Genomic DNA, 20,735 nt, shown 5'->3' with positions numbered 1-20,735 from the left:
TGAATTCTGACCAGAATGGAGGAAGAGTGCCATAATTTAAAACAGTTTCTGAACAGCTAAACCAAGTAAAAAACCTATAGTGTGTTTCTTTTTTCCTTCTTTTTCTTTCACAAAGGTATATAAATACACAGCAATCAAGGTAATAGAAACAGATTTTTTTCTTTTAATGCTTTTGTAGCTAGAGTTCATCTGTCTACCTGAAATGAATAGGGATCCAAAGCTTTTCCATAGATTCTTGGTTTATTAACCCTTTTTTGCAGCTGCAGATACACTGGAGTGAGTTCCATGGAATATTACTGTGTGTGATGGTCAGGAATGTGATTTGAGCTGGCATTTCGTTTAGTTACCCGACTGAGCTGCCTTTAACTTAAATGTTACTGTGTGTAACCTTTGCTGAAATATTTTGTGTTGTCCTGCTTGGCTGCCAGTCAGCCTCTGGGGGCTTCACCCTGACTATTCACTGCAGCTTGTTTTCACTTATTTTGAGTATGGTGGTGTTGCTTGTTTTAATATGCAAACAAGTGGAGAGGTTTTTTGTTTGTTTCTTTAAAATTTGAAATGTGGGTGTCAGGTTTTTCTGATCTACTGATCTACTGTTGTACAGAAATTACTGAAGTTTGCAGGAGCATGAGACCGTTTATGAATAATTTTCTTTCATATATGGAGAGAGCAAATCTTATTCTCAGAAAATAAAGAGCAGGAAAGTCAGGAGTAGATAACCGAACAGTTGTTTAGTGCAGTCTAATGTGTGTGTGTCTCCTCATGGAAAGTGGTGTATATTAAAATATTTGTACAAGAAAAAATTTCTGTGAAATCCTATTATAAATGCTAGTAGATCACACCCAGGAATATATTTGCCAATGTTACGGTAAGGATTAAAAGAAAGTTAAAAGACATGTAAGTGAAAGTTAAAAGACATGTATGCGAACTTTGATAATTTTGAATTTGAAACTTTGCAGATGGAGTTTGTTAAGGCCTTAATATAAAAAGGCTGTGAATGTGGGAGTTTAGAAAAGCAGAGATGACTTTCCTTTGTGATGCAAACTTGGTGGCCAGTGAGCTGGTTGCTCCGAGTCAAGCACAGAGCCTAGTTTGATTTGTGGTTACTAACAAAAGAATAAGATATACAGAGAAAAGAGTAAAACCCTTTTCTGGGTTCAGCGTGACCATGCCGACTCCTGGTGTCTGGAACCAGTGAATGTGCTGCACTGGCCCCGTGCCACGGGGCAGCCTTTATCTGTGCCCTGCAGGCACGAGGAATTATACTGCCACATGATTCATGGGTTGCCAACAGAGCAGGATTTATACAGAATGCATTGGAGCTGTTTATTATCAGCACAGGATGTGGGAAATTTAGGGGAGAAAAAAAGGGAGAGGAAGAAATACTGCTGTTAATACAATTGAGCTGCATAACTGGAAGTGGCTTTTGTCGTTGCTTTGCTATATGGAGGCAGTGCTGGAAGCAAACTGAGCATCTGCTCAGGAAGTTTGGTGTTCTTAAACGATGTTCACCAGGCACTGGTGCTTATCTTTACAGAGAAATATGCAAGACAAAATGGAAGCCAGCCTACAGACGTTCTTTCCTGGAAAGTGTAGTTTGCTGGGATGACACTGTGCTTATGTCTTTGGTGAAATGGAACAAGAACAGTAGCTCTGCCCTTGAGAGATCTTTAGCATCCACAACACAGTAGATGAACAAAAAGGTTAAACCTTGAATAATTCTTTGTCATTTGAAGATCACTTTTTAGCAGGGAAAAAAAAATATCTTCCAGACTTCACTTGGATTTGTGGGGTTATGGTAGCTATAGTACTGGCAGGAGCTCTCTTGTGTGTAGGCAGGTGAAGTGCATGATTGTAAAATGATCATCAATACATGGCAAACCAGAAGAACCAACAGGAATTTTTTGGCCGTGAGACTAATAATACTTCTCATGATGCTGACATTTCCAGTTGCTGCTTCTTAATGTTGTCTTTGGAAGAACCAAGTTTCTGTGATTATATGTTATGGATAACTGGTATGGTATTTTTAAGTAGAAACTGAAGTTAGGAGTAAAATGGGTTCTGTCATTTGGAAGAACTTGGAAGAGACATGTGCCAAAAAGTAGTCCTTCAGCAGCTGTGTGCCTTTTCCCAAGGCTTCTACCAGCTGTGTTCACAAATAAAACTTAAAAAGAGGGAATGGTAATTTTTTTAAATGAAGGCATTTATTTGCATGAGTTTCCTTTTTATGTCCATAAAATAAAAAAGAGTAACCAACTTAACTTTTGTTTCATATGCCAGTGGTAAAACGTCATAATGACTTACATGAAAAGGAAACTTCTGCAGCAAACTTTATTATCAAATTCTTGGTAGTGAAGAATGGAAAAGAGTAGAAGTTTGGCCTACCAGCAAAGAGAAGTTTCTGATCATGGGAGTCCAGGAATCCTGGAAGGATGCTTATGACATGTGATCCATCCTGGTGCTGTCCAGGTTGAGGTGTTAAATACCAGCTTTCCTCAGCAGGGCTTTGTAGATCACTGTGTTCAGCTCACTGTTAGGCAGGAAAAGCAATTCTCTCTTCCAGGAGAGAAATATCTCAGGAGAAAATACGCCTGGGTTGGCACATGGCTTTTGAAGAAAAGAAGGGTCTGGGTGCTGAGTGCTGTGCAGTCTGACTTCCCTCTGACAGAGGCTGAAAATGTCATTCTTTGTCCTGTTGTGAGTCATGGTGAGGAATTAAGGGAAGTGCTGCCTCAGGAAGGACGTGTTTCACTGTGGCAGCATGGAAGGAATTGCTGTGTGCTAAGGACAAAGATGCTAGGTAGAAAATAAATTAACAGTTGAATTAAATTGGGGTAGAGGAAACAAAAACTACCATGACAGAAACGAGAGGACAGGTGGAGCAGAGAATTGATGTCCTGGCTCCAGCATCTTAGGTCCTCCATTCTGCAGGACAAAGGCATTTAGTTTTACATAGACATGGATGGCTTTTATGAGATGAATATTGACCAGAAAACAGCTTCCATAAATGTCTAGCTTTTGAGCTTGCTATTTCACACAATCAACCTTCCTGCAGAGGTCTGCAAGTCTGTCACTCTTGTGTTTGCAAAACGTTCTTCATGGGCTTCATTCAAGGGCTCTTGGTTTATTCTTACATGCACAAGGGAAAAGGGAAGTATTGTTAACTCAGACCCTCAGACCAACCTTGAGAATTCTTGGCGTTTTTGAGGACCTTCACATGCCCTGAAACTGTCCCTCTCAAGGTATTTGCAATTGTGGATTGCTCAAAGGTTTGTGGTAGAGAGTGGTACATAAATCACTGCCTTTCTGTGCCATGAGATTTGTGTGGAAGGAGGAGAATTTTAAGCTGCAGTCTTTAAATCACACCTGTCATGCACACTTTGTTAATCCTAACATAATCTTGAGCTGAAGCCTCACATGAAATTTAGATCAGTGCTGGGCCTTCCTTTTAAAAGAATGCTCAGCTATTATTTTTAAATGTGTGCTTTCAAGTCCAAGCATGTTTTAGTTTTTGCAGGGAATGATTACTGAAGATCATTAATGTGGGTTTTATTCCACTCTGATCTTTTCAAAACCAAAAGATAGACTTCAATAAAGAGCATTTTATTAATGGCTCTCTGATGAGGTCTGTGCTGATAGCTTTGGAGTTAAGGTTCTTGCAGCAGTATTAAATTAGGTATTATTTCAAGATCTTTAGTGCTTAAAGCTGAGCAGAGTGACTTAATGAAATCACAGACTGCAACAAAAAGAAATTATTCTCGTTTAGGCCATGTCTATTGAAGGTGCATAAATAAACAATTGGTATACTTTGGTTTAACTGCCCATTTTCGTTCTTGTACATCTGAATAAAGATGGTTTTTAATGGTGCTAATATTTATGTGCAAATAGAGGAAATTGTAGCGAATTCTAGGAGATGTGTATGGAAATACTTATTGTGATTTTGCTGGTGTTTGGTTCTTTTTAAAGTTAAATTATTAGCTTCTTAGATTTTAAAAATATTTTTTTGATTTGCTAGCCAAAATATTGAAAAGCATTTTGAGCCTTTTTATTCTTTCCTTTGTGAAATAAGCTAGAAGTGACAAAATTAATTTTGGCCAACTTTATGGAAGTTTTAAAGATGGAGAGAAGACTCAGGATTAATTTCAAAATAATTCTGATGATACTGGTACTGTACAAAATAATGACTAAGTTGGGGCATATATGTGAGAATGGGATTTTTCTGTCTTCAGAAAGATGTGATAAACTTTTATATGGGGTGTTTCAAATGATGTGTGTGAAACAGACACTGTCTGTCTCCCTTTAAGGTTAGACTCTCTACTCATCTCCAGTGTTCATTGACCTCATTACATCCTCATGTTTTGTTTGTCATTTTTCAGTGTGGCTGTTGCTGTTGTGGATGAGGACTTGGACTCTTTATTTGTGGTATGACAAATAAAAGTCATAAATCTGTGTGTAGGAGGTGTTTTGGGTTGTGTTTTTGGGGTTGTATTTTTGGGGTTTGATTCTGAATTAACTTGGACAATTCAGCTGCTGGATATGGCTTTTTTAACATTGGAAATTGAATGGGTTTTATTAGAAAACTGGGCACGTGACCCTTGGCATTCATGCTAGCTTAGTTAATATCTTGAAATGTTTCCTGGAATTAATTAGATAAAAATGAATGCATTTTTATCTAATGGAGTTTTGTCTTGCTTTTGATTTTTGTCAGAAGGACCCATCTGTAAGATGGTTGAGTTGGAGGACTCCTTTTGGAGGGCTTTTCCAACACTGATGATTCTATGATTCCACCATAATAGTAATATTGGATGCAATGTGGGTCTGCAATAATTTACGGAGAATTTATAGCATGAGTTGTGCGATGTTCTGTGAATACAACATTATTTCACATATAAGCTCTTCCTTGTTGCATATATCTTTTTCCCTTTTAGTTGAGTTGTGGAAGGGGAAGCCTTTAAACATTAATTTTCCAGAACTACCATTATCCTGCCAGCACATGGGATGCTGTGCTATTGGGGATGCTATATCACCAGCTGTCCTCAGGCTGAGGAGGTTACCATATTTTCACATGTAAAGTTACTGTTCATATCATCCATCATGTGTTAAAATGGTTTTCTTTTACAAATAATGACTCCCTTTGTCAGGGAAGGAGGTTCTGCTCCATGTGGAAGGAGTGAAGCTGCTCTGTACTTGGCTGAATTATGATACCTACAACTTGTGGCCTGTGGCCTTATGATACATGAGGCCACCAACACATTTTTGGAAGCACAGACTATGTGGTTTATTAAACTGATAGAATCTCTCACTGTTTTTCAGAAGTCCCTCCTCAAGATGTTGCATTATCTGTAGTGACCCATTTCAAGTTATGTATATTTAGATTTGTCTACGGCAAAATGTATCTGTTCCTTTCACTTTATTTAGAGAGAAATCAACTCTGTCATCTAATTTAGATTACATAAAATCCTTGCTGTGGAAATGTGCACGTGCGTTTTTCAACCCTTATTCTTGCGGTATGATGGAGAAAACACAGAAATTTTCAGAAGCACGAGCTTTCTTTAGTTCCTGAAGGAACCTTGGGCCAAGAAAAAAGTGCCTGTTTCCATCTTACATCAGCTTGTCTGATAACAGATCCTATCTTTCCCAGAAAACAATGTCATGCTGAATTTCCAAATAAGAAGATGCAATATAAAAAGGAAGAAAGAATCTGTAAGTAATTTCTAGAAATAGAAGTGTGGTGGTCAAATTTCAGACCTAAGCAGCTTTGCCAACAATATTGTTCCTAATAGATCCTTTTATTTGCAGAAAAAGCATCACTGAAACAGTTCCCCAAAAAAAGGCCACTTTTCAGGTTCTGAAAAAACTCTTATTTTGTTTTTTCTAAGCAGTGAAAATATTGAAATATATTTGGCTCTCTGAGCCTTAGCATCTTTCTGCATTAATTCTGAAAGAGGCAAAATGATTGCTTAAAAACATACACCTAATGTCTTTATTCACACCTTGTGCTTCGTAAGAATCAGAGTTTAATTACTTATCTCAGGCAGCTGTGACTATGAACTTTCCTGAGCCTGCTTATCAGTCTGAAAGTAGGGAGCTCATTTCTTACCTGGTTTTAAGTAACATCTCTGCAAGAGCTTGATCATGCTTGCAGAAGAGGATTACCATGTCTTGCAGATTGCAGTTGTGCTTTAAAAAAAGTAGAATTGACGCTGTAGAGGAGGGAAAGGGTTTATCTTTGTGTGGCAGTCAGGCACAATGACGCACACTCTGGTGAGGAAAGCTGCTCTTCCTGTGAAATGGTTTGGAGAGCAAAATCACGTGTGTTTAATGGGGATGTAGCCATGAATACAGTATCACTGATGGGAAAATGAACTTCTCTTCACACAAACCTGTGTCTGGTACAGGAGAGAGAAGGTGCTGTGTGAAAACTGCTTTTTACCTTCGCTTGTAGGCACAAAGTTTCTTTTGGGTTGCTGCATAGTGAAATAGTCCCACAGAGATACTTGTTCCCAGTGATACCTCCTCCTTCCTTTAAAGCAGAAACTAATTTAGATTGTGGGACAGATGACACATTTGTCTGGAAACTTCTTCCAAAGCCAGCAGTGAATTTATTTGATAAATAAATAAATAAAACTCCTTTCAGTTTCTCATCTCAGAAGACAGGGAGCAAAGGGCAGAGCACTAGCAAAAACTATTTAAAGATAGCTGATCAGGAGGTTATGGGTTTTAGTGTTTGTGTACTTAAGAATTTAATTCTTGCTATGCAGGTTTAACTGTTTTAACCCAAGAAAAAATGCTTTCTCAAATGAAAAAAAACAATTGTACATTTTTTCTTTTTAGATAGCTTTAGAAATGTTTATATTTGGGTAGTTGGGAGTGTTTATATTTGGATAGCTGGCAACATTTATTTTCCCAGGATCTTCTGGAGGCTCTTTAGAGAAAATTCCTTGCTCCCCTCGAGCGCGGATTGTTAGAAATGTGGACGGAGCATGTGGGAGCCCTGGACAGAGCAGTAATTCTCATGAATTCTCATGCTGCTTTTCCACAGGCTGGAAGGGACATTCACTATGGAAGTGCAGCTATAATCTTGCTAGAACAGACTTTTGTGAATAAATAGATCCTGTCTATGAAGGCAAAAAAAAACAGAGCTTGTAGGAAGCCCCAAATATTTTCCTACTCCCTCTCATCTGTCTAAAATACACCTTCTGCCACAGTAAATCTGATGAGCAATTTTACCCCTAATTCTGTAAAGGAGAAGTGAAATCCTATCCATTAGGTAATGCTAGCACCAGACCTCAGCCTCAGCTGTTTTTTAAACATTATCACAAACTGTCAGGAGAAGAAAAGAAAAATCCTTCTTGGCAAATATAATTTTCTTTGCTTTTGTGGATGTTTGTGCGAGAGTCCTTCAGCTTCTATGTGTTAGAGAAAAGTTTGGTGTGTGCAGAAATTTCCCTTAGTTCTCCTAAAAAAAAAGCGTTTGCCAGCTGGAACAATGCAAACAGGATGAAATAAAGTAGACTCTCAGTACATGCCTCTGTGCTTTTCTAATAACATGAAGTTTTTTGGGTGAACAAAGACTTAATACATCAGAAACAAATGGTGTGAAGGAAAAAAAAAGGTAAATTAGTTGTTCAAAGTGTGACATAGGACTGGAGCAGATGATGTGATTTGGGGAATGCAGAGCTTATGGTATGACAGTGTACTGGAAAAGATTGGCTTATTATCCTAACAAAATGAAGTACAAGAGGGCATATGATTCCTTTCTCATTGATTCATCAGGAGACCAGTATGAGGAACAGAAAAGAATTACTTATCTAAGACACCATGTTGGCAGAAGAGCAAAGGAGTATAAACTTGCCATGAATAATGATGGGCTGTAGATTAGGAAAGGACTCTGAGCTATCATTGCAATCCTGTGTTTTGAATGACCTTCCAGTCAGAAGAGAGGCAGAGGAAATAGGAAATTAAAATAATTTCAATGTGTAGTTAGAAAGTGTTCACTTTAGAATCTAAAAATTTATGTTAAAAAGTTACCATAAAACATGGAGTGGGGGATAAAATCTTCACTGTTTTTTGGGGGTGATCTTAAAACCACTGTTTGCTTCTATATTTGGTTAGTTTGGTACCTCACATGAAAATAACTCTTTCAAAATATTGAACTCAAGGCCCCCAGCTGGAAATGCACTTAGGTCTTCTTGGCAGAGGGATAATACAAGCTCCTCAAGGGAACTTTGGAGGTTCATGGACTGCTCCAGCAAGTTAAATTCTGAGTTCTTCATTTCAGCTTCTGCCATGAGTCAGAAGACAGGGGTATTTTGTGTGGAGTCTTGAAGGGTCTGGACTTGTTTAAGGCAGCAAGACTTTTTTTCTGTGTTTAATATGTGAATAATCTTTTGTCACTTGAGTAGATGTTGCAATCTGGTAAGGAACTGGAACACTTGGATATACCTCTAAAAAATGAATAAAATCAATCTTGTTTCTTGTAACTGGTTCGTCAGTGGAAATGGCATCATGCTTAATTTATACTAAGATTTCTTACTGCAGCTTCTATGGTAATAGATGCAAATTATGAAACGTGGACTTTAGCATATTCAAAAAAGGCTGTTTATTCGGTAAATCAAAATATAGGATTTCAGTTTATTTTGTCAGATATTCACAGTCAAATTTTAAATTTTGCTGAAGTTTTGAGGCAGAAGATCATGTTCTGGAAATTTTGTTATGCCATTGAGCTCATCTGATCACTCCAGTAATACTTGCTTTAATTCATGTTGTCTGCCATACACTGAAGCGAGGTGGAGCTGACCTGAGTGTTCATCAGACAACTGTAGGAGCTTTTTACCAGCTTGGGCTTGCATCCTCTCAAGTTTCCTATTTCCTTCATCGCACTAGAGTGAGTATTTTTTGGGATATAATTTGTCAGAACATCTGGATTTCTTTGGCTGCCATTAGCTGCTGCCTTGTTTGGACTGTGGAGTCTGTCTCGGGGATTTTTGAATAGTGCCATTGCAGTGACTAGGCTGAGGTGTTTGGATCTGGGAACACAGGTCCCCATTGCCTGCTCCATGTAAATGAAGAGCCAGAAGAGCTTAGGAATGCTCCAGCTGTAGCTTGCTGACAGAAGCCAGAATTTGCTTTTTGTGAATTTTATTTCACAGTGGAAGAAAGCTGGAAAGAGGAGGCACCGCAAGCACTTTGAAGGGTATTTTTACTCTTCAAATTTTGCAGATTGTTCCCAGCATAAAACAGACTTCAACAGGTTCATTCCTGGGAATTATTATGGGGAGGAGGCAAGGCTAACTGGCTGATTGTAACAGCTACAGACTTAAATGTGATTTTCTGCTCTATTTCATTAAAATTATAACTGACCAAATGCTTAGAATATTCAGTACCTATTAAGACTTTAGAAGGCTACTTTGCATCATTGGGCTTTGTTCAAAAAAGCCTGAAAAATGGCAGAAAAAGCCTGTGGCTCATTAGCTTGCTACCAGTGGTCATGGATTGCAAAAATTCAACTGCTTAAAAAAACCCCAGTGGGTCTGTGCCAGTCAGCACTCATCACTGTGGGGCACTGGGATGCCTGAGTGTCCCTGTCACAGTTATACACGTTTTTCTTTGTCACTTTTTATCTGTGGCATAACCTTACGTGACAAAGCTTTCTCTGCAGAAAAAATGCTGTTTCAAATTGGTTAAAAAAATTGAATCCAGTCTCACGCTGTGTGCTGTGTTAAGAAGGTAAATAAACTCTTCCTTCCTTCCATTTTTTTCGTTGCATATACTAAAAACATATTAAAATTATTTAGATTTATGTTAAACTCAGTCTTTGCTTGGGGGATCTCGTGATTCTTCTCTCGTGCCATATCAGTTGCTATACAGCAAGTGATAGGGGCATACATATTTTCCCTACTATCTGTAGTAGGAAATATATATATATATATATATATACACACACAGGCACATATATATATATATATATATATATATATATATATATATATAAAAATATTTTGTAAGTTTAAACTAATTAATATATAATAAAAATCATGCAGTTATTATGCAATGTTGCAGTAATTTGATAAATCTTATATTCCCTTTATTAGTTTTCATCTTTAATGAAGTTTTAACATTTATTAGTTTCGCTGCCTATCAGGTTTTCCATTGGAACTGTAGAATCCCGCAATACCACGTGCATGTCCATTTTGAAAAGATTTTCTCTTTTGTTTTATATGGACTGTAGGAAAAACTGATTGGTTTTGTGGCAGAACCCCATAACAGTTTTGGCATTTTAGGCTCACCCAGCACAAACACACAAAGCTGCAATTTGTTTGACTGGGAAATTCCAGGGAGTCGTAACTCCTGGACTCTGATGTGTTTGGCATTGAAAACTAACTCTACTCTTGTGCATCTTTCACTTGCACGAACCTTCATCACACTGCCCTTTTCCCAGTGGGTTCACAGGCCTCCACTGTGGTGTAAAAAGGTAACTGTGTTGTTCTACACACAAAATTACAGGAATGGATAGATGCCAAAACCTTTGCTGCATTTAGTCCAGGTCACAAGCTGTGTTTCTTGTGTGCCTTTGTGATCTCTTTGTGTCACAAAGGTAAAGCAGTAGTGGTGCTATTCCCTGCAGGCATGGGCTTACCCCGGTTGTGAATGACCTCCCCACTCAGAGGTTTGCATTTTGCACAGGAAAACCTAGAGAGAGTAATGGGAAAACTGAAATTCTAACAGAGTAGTGGAGGTTTGGGAATAAAATCTGACTTTCTGTTTGCTTTTAGATTTTATAGTTGTTCTGGATGGGGCCAGAGGGGAAAAGTTGATTTATGACGTGGTTTTAAAAAGTGTGGCAGTTTGTTTAATCAAGAAATGCGCTGGGAGGATATTTGACCTGTCAAATCCTCTGTATTTATCGCCCATTTTTTCTCTTCCATTTTGTGGACTGGGACTAAAACTGACTCGTTTCTTATGTTTTATAAGTTTTTATGAGCTGACCTGATGTTTATAATGAGGCCTGTGTGAACACCCCATAATGATACCCCAGTAATTGCAGCATTCAGAGAGTTTGTTCGGGAACTCAACCAACAGACAGCCTGATAGTGTTCAGCCTGTACCACCCATGTATGTATTTACATACACATATGTGGCTTCTCTTTTGATAAATGTCAAATAGTAAAACTGCTTCCGAAATTGCAGATATTTGCACACACTTGGATCAAGGCACTAGATTTAATTTCAAACAAAATATACTTTGGGAAGAAGAGAGGTACGGTCTAATGTACAGTCTAATTTAAAGGGGTTAAAACCCAATGAAAACAAATAAACATAGCTGAACCAAAAAGTATTGCAAAATGCAGCAGAAGTTTTTTCTGTATTTTAAGTCCATTTGAAATTCAGGAATATGCTTTTATTATATGGAAGACTCTAGGTTAGTCAGGTGTTGACATCCCTTTCTGCTCCTGTGTTGGGTCAGAAAAGCTGAAATATGTTCTCCTGAATTGATATTTTATCCAGCAAAAGAAGGAATTAATATTCTTTGATTCTAAATTAATGTTGAATTTCCTTGATTTCAGTATGTGTAAAAGAAACATTAGCTTTCTCTTGCTGTGAAATACAACGTAGTCTCATATAAAAACACATACACTGTTAAAAATATGAACTGCTGTTGGGTTACAAATACGTAAGTAAATTATGAAAAGGAGTGTTAATTCTTACATTATTAGTTTATTTCTCTTGAATAAATAGCCATAATAATAATTAGAAAATATAAATACCTCAGTTGTTGGGCCAGATGTCACTTCTTTGAGGCTGGCACATAGAGCAGCTTTTTAGCATCTTAAAATGACACAGCATTTTTGGTTTGGTGTTGATACTCCATCTTTCTTTTAAGAAACAGATTGCTCTAAGTTATTTCCTCAGCTTCAAAAGGGAAAGATGGGTATCACCAACAAGAAAATGCCAGTAATTTCATTTTCATTCAGGGCGTGAAGCATTTAAAGGTTAATTTTAGATAAAAATATCATGATTGAACATTTTATACTAGCTTTCTGTAGATTTCCAAATGCTTTGGAGTTGCTAATGTATTAGTGTGGAAAATCGAAATGTAAAATTGCATCCATATGAGGACTCCCACAGATTTCTAAAGTATGCTGTCCCTTAATAAATTAATTATAGCATTTTTTTTACTATCTCCAGGCTTTTGTGGAAAAATCAAAGTTCTCACTGTAGGAAATCAAGGGATAAGAGCTGGCTGAGAAAAGCTGTGGTTCTGCTTTGTCAAGTCTTTGTGGTAGCCTTTATATTGGTGCTTTATAACAACATGTATTTAGAATAACAAACAGACAATTAAATTATCTTTACATTAAAGGAGTGTTTCTTTTTGTGCACTAAGTTGCAGCTAGAATAGAAGAATTGAGGGTCACTTTTGAGGGCATGGGAAAAAAAATGAGTCTTTTGCAGAGAGATTTACAGAAGGAGTTTGATTATTTCTTGCCTTTTTTTCCCCTCCCTTCTCTCAGGTCCACACCAGTGTCCTACCTGACCACAAGGAACCAAGAGCAGATGTTGGGGTAAGAAATCATTTTCAGTAATTGATTTTTTTTTTTTCCATCTCATTGGAAGGCACTAACACTCAGTGCTCAACAGGAGCTGAAAAGCTTTTTTAATAGCGAAAGTTTTTGGTGGAATGAATAAATTAATCAAGGCAGGAGTGGCAGTCTCATGGATTGATGTCATCCCATTCACATCTTTTTGAAAACCTCTTTCAACTGAAGCTATCCTGAGACCAGCATAACCCTGTAAAGTCCTTGCTAATATCAAGCAAGCAGTCTGGATGGGAAGTCATTTTCTGAGAGGGCTAAAACCTCATGGATAATATGGGCCCCTGGTGGGAGTGGGAAAGGTTGGTCCTGCTCGAGCTGAGTAGAAGAACAAAGCTCACCTGGTGCAGGTGTCAGATCTGTCTGCAAATATGGAAAATGCCTGGAGGCTTCAATTTTTTAGCCTAAGGGTTTGACTTTTCTGCCTTACAAGGGCTTCCTTGGCATGGTTTTCAAGACTTCAGCTAGTGTTTGAAAAACCTGTAGCTTGGCAGCAAGTTCAATCTTAGTGAAATAATCAGTGTGTTTTAGCTTTCCATATAGCTATTATAGAGACTTTTCTCTTTGGCTAGTTGAGATTATTCATCAAACTACTCAAGGCGAGTGTCTTTAGATTTGTGTCTGGAACACTAGCAAAATTCCGAAGGAGCATTACTCTGCGATTAGGATTACAGCACAAATTTTGTTCTAAAGCCTACTTTTCAAGCCTTTCCAAGTCATGTGGGCAAAGTTAAATTGGTTTGTAGACTGCCAGTTCAGGCCCCAGGGTGGACTATTGGTATCTGAATCAGTATAGAAAAAGTATTCTCCAGTTTGATATTAGACCCCTTGAACATTAGCATAACTCTCTTAATTTGGGTCATGGGATCATTTGAAATTTTATTTGATTTTGCACATAGCTCTGTGCTGTCAAGCAAAGAATTTCTTTTTTTCTAAATAAGCATATGAATATGAAACAGAGAACTAAGTAGAACATTTTAAGCCGATAAAATCATTCACCTTTAATTTCATGACACAGAAGAAGTAGATCTGATGCTCAGACATGTTTAGTGGGTACAATGACCAAAGCTCTTTGGCTTTATGAGAGAGCAGTGTAGTTGTCTCTTGGCCCTGGTCACTTGAGGATTCTGACTTAGGATTCTTAAATATATTTATGGTTCTATTTTGCTGCAGAAAGAAGCCCCAGGTGACCAAACCTTATATCAGTTTCATTCCAAATAGCCCTCTTCCCCTTTCCAAGCGGTCAGGTTTCAAATACAAACACTCAAATGTCATGAAATGCCAGAATAAAGGCTGCTGTGGAGAGACAGTGCTGTGGAATGCGTTCTTGCAGCATGGAGAAGGATATGCTCTTGGAAGAAGATGAATAATCTGGGCTAAGTGTGTGTGACCACAGAGTTTTAGTGTGGAAACACTCTCACACTGACTCATCCAAAGGAAGACAGAACCACCTGTGTGTTCACTCCAGCAAGGCTGTGCATCACCATGTGTTGCACCTGGATGTCTTTTTTTGTAGAAGTGCCTTTAATTTTGGCATTGAAAACTAACTGTGCTCTTTGCTTGTGTGGCTGTGTTATTTTTCTTCCTTTCTTCCTGTTCATCGCTTCCCAAATTCAATGTTTTTCCAGCCTGCCCTAGACACTCGTGTCCTTGTTCCATTGCTGCTTACATGCTGCTTAGGAAGTCTAAGGCTGTGCCATTTATGGGAACAAGCCTTACCTCATGACTCAGTTTATTGAACTGCAGACATGCAGTTTGCAGTTTACTAACTGCACTGTGGGTGCTTGCCCAATTTCAGAGTTGGTGTTTGAACTGTACGTTGTGTATGGAAGAAAACTTATCTTAGTGTAAAGCTTTATTGTTTGCATTCAAGCACACAACATCCTGCTGGCTTTCCTGAAAGAAAGCAGGCTGAAGGTTTGTTTTTTTTTTTACCAGAGAAGTAACTCTTCTCAGCAGTGACAAATTCTTTTCTGTTTTCCTTGAAGAGAACATTGCTCTCTGTAGGCAGCCTCTGTTGACTCAGAGCAACTTGATTCTTCTTTCATTTGTATAGCCAAGAATGTATATAATTTAGCCTGGAATTCTAATTTGCCATTCCAACAGTAAACTTAGTGTTATGTAAGAAAAACCAAACTTTGTGCCCTTCTTATTTTTTTTTGCTAAAAATTAAACATAATGTCATGATCTTCTTACAATTTATTTAGAGCAAGTGATGTTGTGTTGTACATTTGAAAGATAAATTGGTAGAAGATGGCTGTTAGTTTCTTGCCCATTGTTCCCAAGGCAAGAATACTACTGCTGGCCAAATTGACAAAATGGGATCTCAGCAGGATATGAGCAGAGGTTAAAAAATAGCCCAAGTGCAAGAGAAGATTTAACCCTTTTTCCTCTTTGTACTTTGTTATGCGTGAAGAGTGATTTTTATAGAAGAAAAAGATACAGTGGTGTAGCCTAATTTAACTTTAGGCATTCTAGTTACATTACCACATTTCTCTGCAATTTTAATGCAGTAAATAAGTTCACCTTACAATGGAAATAGAGGAAAACACTACTTAAAACATTGCCAAGAACTAGAGAAATAAAACATTTCTATTAATAAACTTGTGCTGAACTCAATTTAAGAATGCCTTCCTAGCACATACATTCATATTTTGAATACGTGGATGGTAGTGCCAATGGCTTGAGGAAAAACCATAACAAGAACAACTTTGGTATAACACTGAAAACTTAGCACTTCTTGTAATCCAGAAATTAGAAAAATAGGAAGGAACAGATGCAAAATGCAAATACTGGTACTGAATGAAAATCTTCCTGTGGCTGTACATCTTACAACCTGTTATTTTGTCAGGTTGTTAGACTGTTCTTAATGGAAATGAGAAAGGTTCCTGCCCATAAAACCAAAGTTTTTAACAGTTTACTGATAATCATGCTGCACAAAAAAAATTCTAGAGGATTAAGTATCAAACTGTTATATTGAAATGCAATATTTTTCTTTGTAGCAAAGAAAGATTTTCAAGTGTGTGAGCAAAAGAAATAACAAAAATGAATGAATATGTTATCTTTTCTTTCTGCTTTGATTTGTAGCGAAGCTTCCTGGGCTGTGCAACTTTTAGAGTGGGTGATCTGGTAAAGTCAAAGGAGCAGCAGTTGACCCTCACCCTCAGGTAAGTGTTGTAAATCAGGGTTTTTCTAAGTACTAACCTTTGGCATTTCTCATCCAAAGAATGGCAGCAGAGATAGGGAAGGGTCTGCAGCACGAGTCGAACAAGGAATGGCTGAGGGAGCTGGCATGTTCATCCTGCAGAAAAGGAGGCTCAGCCAGACCCTGTCACCCTCCACAGTTAACTGAAAGGCCATGTTGAGAAATGCAGGTTGGTCTCTTCTCCCAAGAGGTAGCAAGTGAGCTTCCCATGTGCCAGATTAGAAAAGCTCATTTTATACCATGATAACCTATGGAAGAATTGTAGAGAACTTGGCATAGGGAATATTCATTCAAAGTTTCCTTTAGAAAGGAGCATAAAATTGTCAGTTTTGTTTGGTGTGTGTGGTTTAAAGAATTAGCAGTGTACAGGTTCTTTTAGGCACGTTTAAAGAAGGTGGTCCTAATTATTGAAGGTGTCTCCCACATGAAAATGCTTGTGGTCTCCTGAACTCGTTGTATGCAGCTACACTGAGACTGCAGGGGGTGTGATACAGAACTCTAATCAGTGACAGGGTACAGACCTAGGTTGATGAACTCCAGCTTAGTGATCGTAAGAATCTGTTCTTACAGGAATTCAAGTTGTCTTCAGCTCTTTGGGATAAATTTGGTTTCCCTAACTGACATATTGAAAATTTGATCTGGAAGATTGTCTCCAACAGGTGGCACAGTAATTGACAGAACGGAAAGCTTCGGTTTCAGAGTAAATATTTTGTATCTCAGCCATCCAATTTGTAAGCAAAAAGTTAAGATGGAAAACTCATAAGAAATAGATGAAAAAATTGGTTTTCATTAATATTTTTAGTCTTGGTTGCCCTCTTTGTTCAGCTAACACTAAAATACAAATGTACCAATGAAATTTAATTTGCAGACACATTAAATGGTAGGGTTTAGTCAGTTGGATATTTTTTAAGAAAAACATCCTAACCTTTCAAAAGTGGGTTTGTTTTCTGGTTATGACTATTGGGCAGCAGAATGTCAGTAGAAATGATCCACATTTCTTTGATGGCAATTTAACCAGAGCAGTCTACTTATTTAAGCTTGCTTTCCTCTAATTACCCTGCAATATTAGTACCTCTCAGGAGGATAGAGGATATATCAAGGGACTTGTCAGAGCAACAAATTCTATTTAATTCTTGTTGATATTCTTTGGATAGGAGTTTATCAGGGCATGCCTGTGATTGAGATACTCCTTTGTTAGATTTAAAGTAGAGATTTAAGGACCCAGAAATAGCTCTGTGGTGTGCCCTGTAAAGATTGGTGTAATTATAGAATCTGCTTAATTTTTAACTGAGTTTTCTTTTTCTTTTCCTTTTTTTTAGTTATGTTTTTCCTTTATCTTTCTGAGGTACAATGGAACAATATAAAAGTGTTTTCAAAGGAGCATTCTTGTGTTTTTCTGTTATTTTGTGGAGAGCTGGCTTGTGTCTACAAATTCTTACTGCTGACACACAGTGCTCTACTTCCCTTTTTTTCTACCATTGTGCCCTAATAGTGATTAGGGACACAAGTTACAAAACCTCTGCAAAAGAAGTTTTTATTTTGATTGTCCTTTCTTCTCCATAAAGGTGTCCTAAACTGGTGGCTGAGTGTTTCTGGTAGATCTATGCAGTAATCATCAAAACACAAAAAGATTGATTTGCAGAATTACTTCAGTGTACACAACAGGTGTTGGGAGAGGAATTTAGTTATTAGAGATTTGGGATTGCAGTTTTCAATATGGAATTTATAAGAAGAGAGAGGTTTTCTATAGACTTGCATGTTTCATTTTGCAGTGATAACGCAATGTCACTTGCTTCCAGCTTTCTCATACAGTTGTGATGATGAAAGGCAAAAAATGGGCTGTTGAATGCAACAGAAGTATTTTTCAGTAGGAGAATGTTTCTTAATATTGAGTGTATGATACAGTGTGTCTGATGAAAAAAATAAAATCACACTTTTTTTTTTCCTTTCTAAATAAGAGCTAGGTATACTGGTTGCTAATTTAGCAATAAAAGCTGATTTTTTTTTTTTTTTTTTTTTTAGAAGATTGGAGGCAAATGCCTGCTGTTCTCAGTCCATCTTGTTCACTTACTTTTCCATCACTAGCTTGTTACCTTTTTTCTCCCTGGATGCCTTGGTCAGCATTTCATGGCCAGAAGGAGTAAGGTGGGCACAGATTCCTGCTGCTCGTGGTGTTACTGGCTATCTCCTTCCCTCACATTTGGGGGAACTAATACTGACCTGGGGATCCTTAAGGACCTGGGATAGTAGAGAAATCTGTTTCAAATGCAGGTGCTCTGCTGACAGGTATCAGATGAGTGCTGATCCTTGTCCCAGGGTGCCAAAAAATATCAGCAATTTTCCATCTCCATAAGCCAGGTGGGTTTTGTCCCGTGTATGGGCTTCTTATGTTGATGCTGAGTTTATTCTCTTGGCCAGATTCCCCATCCCAACTCGCCCTAAGCAGGTTGTCAAGGTGCAGTCCTTTGTTTTGTGGGGATGTGTCTCCTCACTCATGACTGAAAGCAATTTGGTGCAGGGACCGTCTTCACTGCACCGTGTGAGTGCAGAGTGCCCTTCTCAGCTTTATTAAACTACAGCAAATAAGCTGATCTCATTCTAATGCATTGTGAAGTATCCTAAAACCAATTGATTCCTTATCTGGTGCTGTGTTGAACAGTGTGTCTGTGTGAGACTTTTTACATCTCTACAAGCAAAGGACATGAGGTGTATACATAATGTGTGTGTGTGCTCAATACTGTTAGTGCAAAGTAAAATTATGCAGGGTTTTATCCTACTAAGGTATGATCACTAAGCTTTTTTTTTTTTCCCACTCCGTCACTTCTGTTTCTCTTTTTAAATTTTCTTTCAAATGAAATTTTAATCTCATGGTATTGCTGGAAAGTTTGAAATGCGTGTTTTCAAGTAGCTGAAGACTCTCAAGCACTGCTGGTGTTTTAAAATCAGTCTGACAGTTTTACCCTGGGCATTTACAGAGCTCTTTGTTGATTTGTATGCCTGTAGCATTCAAAAGAAACTTTGGGTTTGGATTTGTTGATTTTGTTGTTGTTGCCTTTTTCGTTAAAATGTGTCTTCGTATTTCTGTGTGGGAAGATAAGAACTGGAGAAAGGAGTGCAACTACAGTGCAACAAGTCCCACTGTTTAGTTTTATTGTGTTGCATTACCTTCTCTTACAGGTAACACCTGTAACAGATTGTAGTATTAAATATGTATTAGACCAGAACAGGAGTGATTTTGAGAAGAAAATAATAATAAAAAAATATATAAAAGTGGAATTATATCAATCACTGTTTTTAAACCCATACAAAATACATATTGCTCCTTGTGCAGGCAAACAGTGCAATGCTCGTTATCATACTGAGGCCAAGCTTTTAATAATAGCACCAAGGGAAATATTTAGGATTCTAAAGAACAGGAGACAAGGATGAGAAAGTGTAGTTAGCATTTCCATTTTACTGGAGCAACAGGCCCTGTTGGTTTGGATCAGTTCATTTGCTTGGCACTTTGATCGGAACACCTTAAGCTCCTGAAAAATTGTCAGTCTCATAACCACACACTTTGGCTTCTAAAGATATGTGATTTGCTGACATCTGCTGTATTCCCTTTCTGCTGGGGATGCTGCAGTGCATTTGTTGACAGAGCCTAGTTTGGGTGCTGGTTTGACACAAGAAGGAGCAGTCAAGCCACACGGCTGTAGCAACTCCAGAGAAAGTTCTTCATTCAGAAGGCCCTTTCAATATTATTATGTATTTCTGCTCATAATTTGGACACTGAACCCTTACTGCTTTTCTTCTGGATACTTCTTAAATTAATACAGGCTTCTTCAATTGCAAAAATATCTGGAACTGGTTCATTTTTAATAGTCTCTTTATTGTCAGTAATTAATTTGGCTTAGAGCAGATGAAGTTTTACACATGTAAAATATGAAGAATTATGTTTATTTTGCAAGGTTTTATAGAAGACCAGATTTGTGTAGTTGCAAGATGAGTGTATTCTACTGAGTGCATAGTAAAGCCTAATGGTTTTCAAGGAAGATAATTATTTAATTTGAAAGCTTGGGGGTAACTATTTTTTGAGACTTTACTGTACGAGCTGAACTTGTTTAATGGGTCCCTTCCAACTCAGCATATTCAATAATTCTGTGGTTTAATGATTTTATGACATTGAAGTTTTCTATGTATTCTTTTTTCTTGATTCATCACTCTTCATTTCCACTGCTCAGAAAAGACACAGTATTGCCCCACACGTATTTGTTTTGATTCTCCTTCCTCGCTGTGTTTTTGTAATTGTGCTGAACTTATTCTCGTCATTTCCTTTTTGCCTATTTTTGCTTGGTGCCTTTTGTTACCCTTTCCTCATTATTATGAAACTATCAGTTACTCTTCTTTCCTTCCTTTAAAAAAAAAAAATCTAGCTGTTCAGAAGAAGTCAGGGAGATAAACTTGGTGCTGTGCTGCCAGTGAAAGCTGAAAAAGCATTTGGTATCTTTCAGGAGTTTAAATCCTTGTTTCTTCCTAAAGGAAGTCAGCAATGCTCTTCCCTCGGTGATGTACATCTAAATTATTTGTTTTTGATTAATTGAAAGTAAACTATTTATGGGGATGATAATGAAGGAATTCACCTGTAACTATACTACCATTCCCATATAGTTCAAGAAATGGGATGGATTCTGAATAATTTCTCTGTGGAGGGATTACAAAGGGAAACGTGATATTCAGATTAGCTTCACTGTTTTGGTTTTGCAGGGATTCTGTTAATACACTCTGTCCTTTCTTTGCAGATTGTTAGGAAACAAAGCCATGTACTCTGCATTGGGATTGCAGATCCTAAGTGGAATATTGGTGCAGTGTTACAGCCCTTTATCCAATGGTCCACAAAGAGGATAAGGTCTAGAATGAGAACCTGGCAGTGTTCATGGATTCATGCACCATTCATA

General features: G+C 37.7%; 1 protein-coding gene across 1 annotated transcript in view; it reads left to right on the top strand.

Annotated features, from left to right (window-relative positions):
• The window catches only part of LOC128949280 (inositol polyphosphate 4-phosphatase type II-like), a gene marked incomplete at its 5' end in the record, with an annotated part of 125,004 nt that overhangs the window by 15,444 nt on the left and 88,825 nt on the right, over window positions 1–20,735 (top strand). Inside the window, 2 exons of the mRNA XM_054294139.1 lie at window positions 12,513–12,563; window positions 15,681–15,760. Of these exons, the coding sequence (XP_054150114.1) occupies window positions 12,513–12,563; window positions 15,681–15,760 (131 nt within the window). The remainder of the gene's footprint in view (window positions 1–12,512; window positions 12,564–15,680; window positions 15,761–20,735) is intronic.

This window comes from Melozone crissalis, unplaced genomic scaffold, assembly GCF_028551555.1.
Source record: "Melozone crissalis strain CALT ecotype California unplaced genomic scaffold, PUWL_Pcris_2 ptg000214l_1, whole genome shotgun sequence".
NCBI classification, from domain to species: domain Eukaryota; kingdom Metazoa; phylum Chordata; class Aves; order Passeriformes; family Passerellidae; genus Melozone; species Melozone crissalis.
This window is presented reverse-complemented; position numbering and strand designations above follow the sequence as displayed.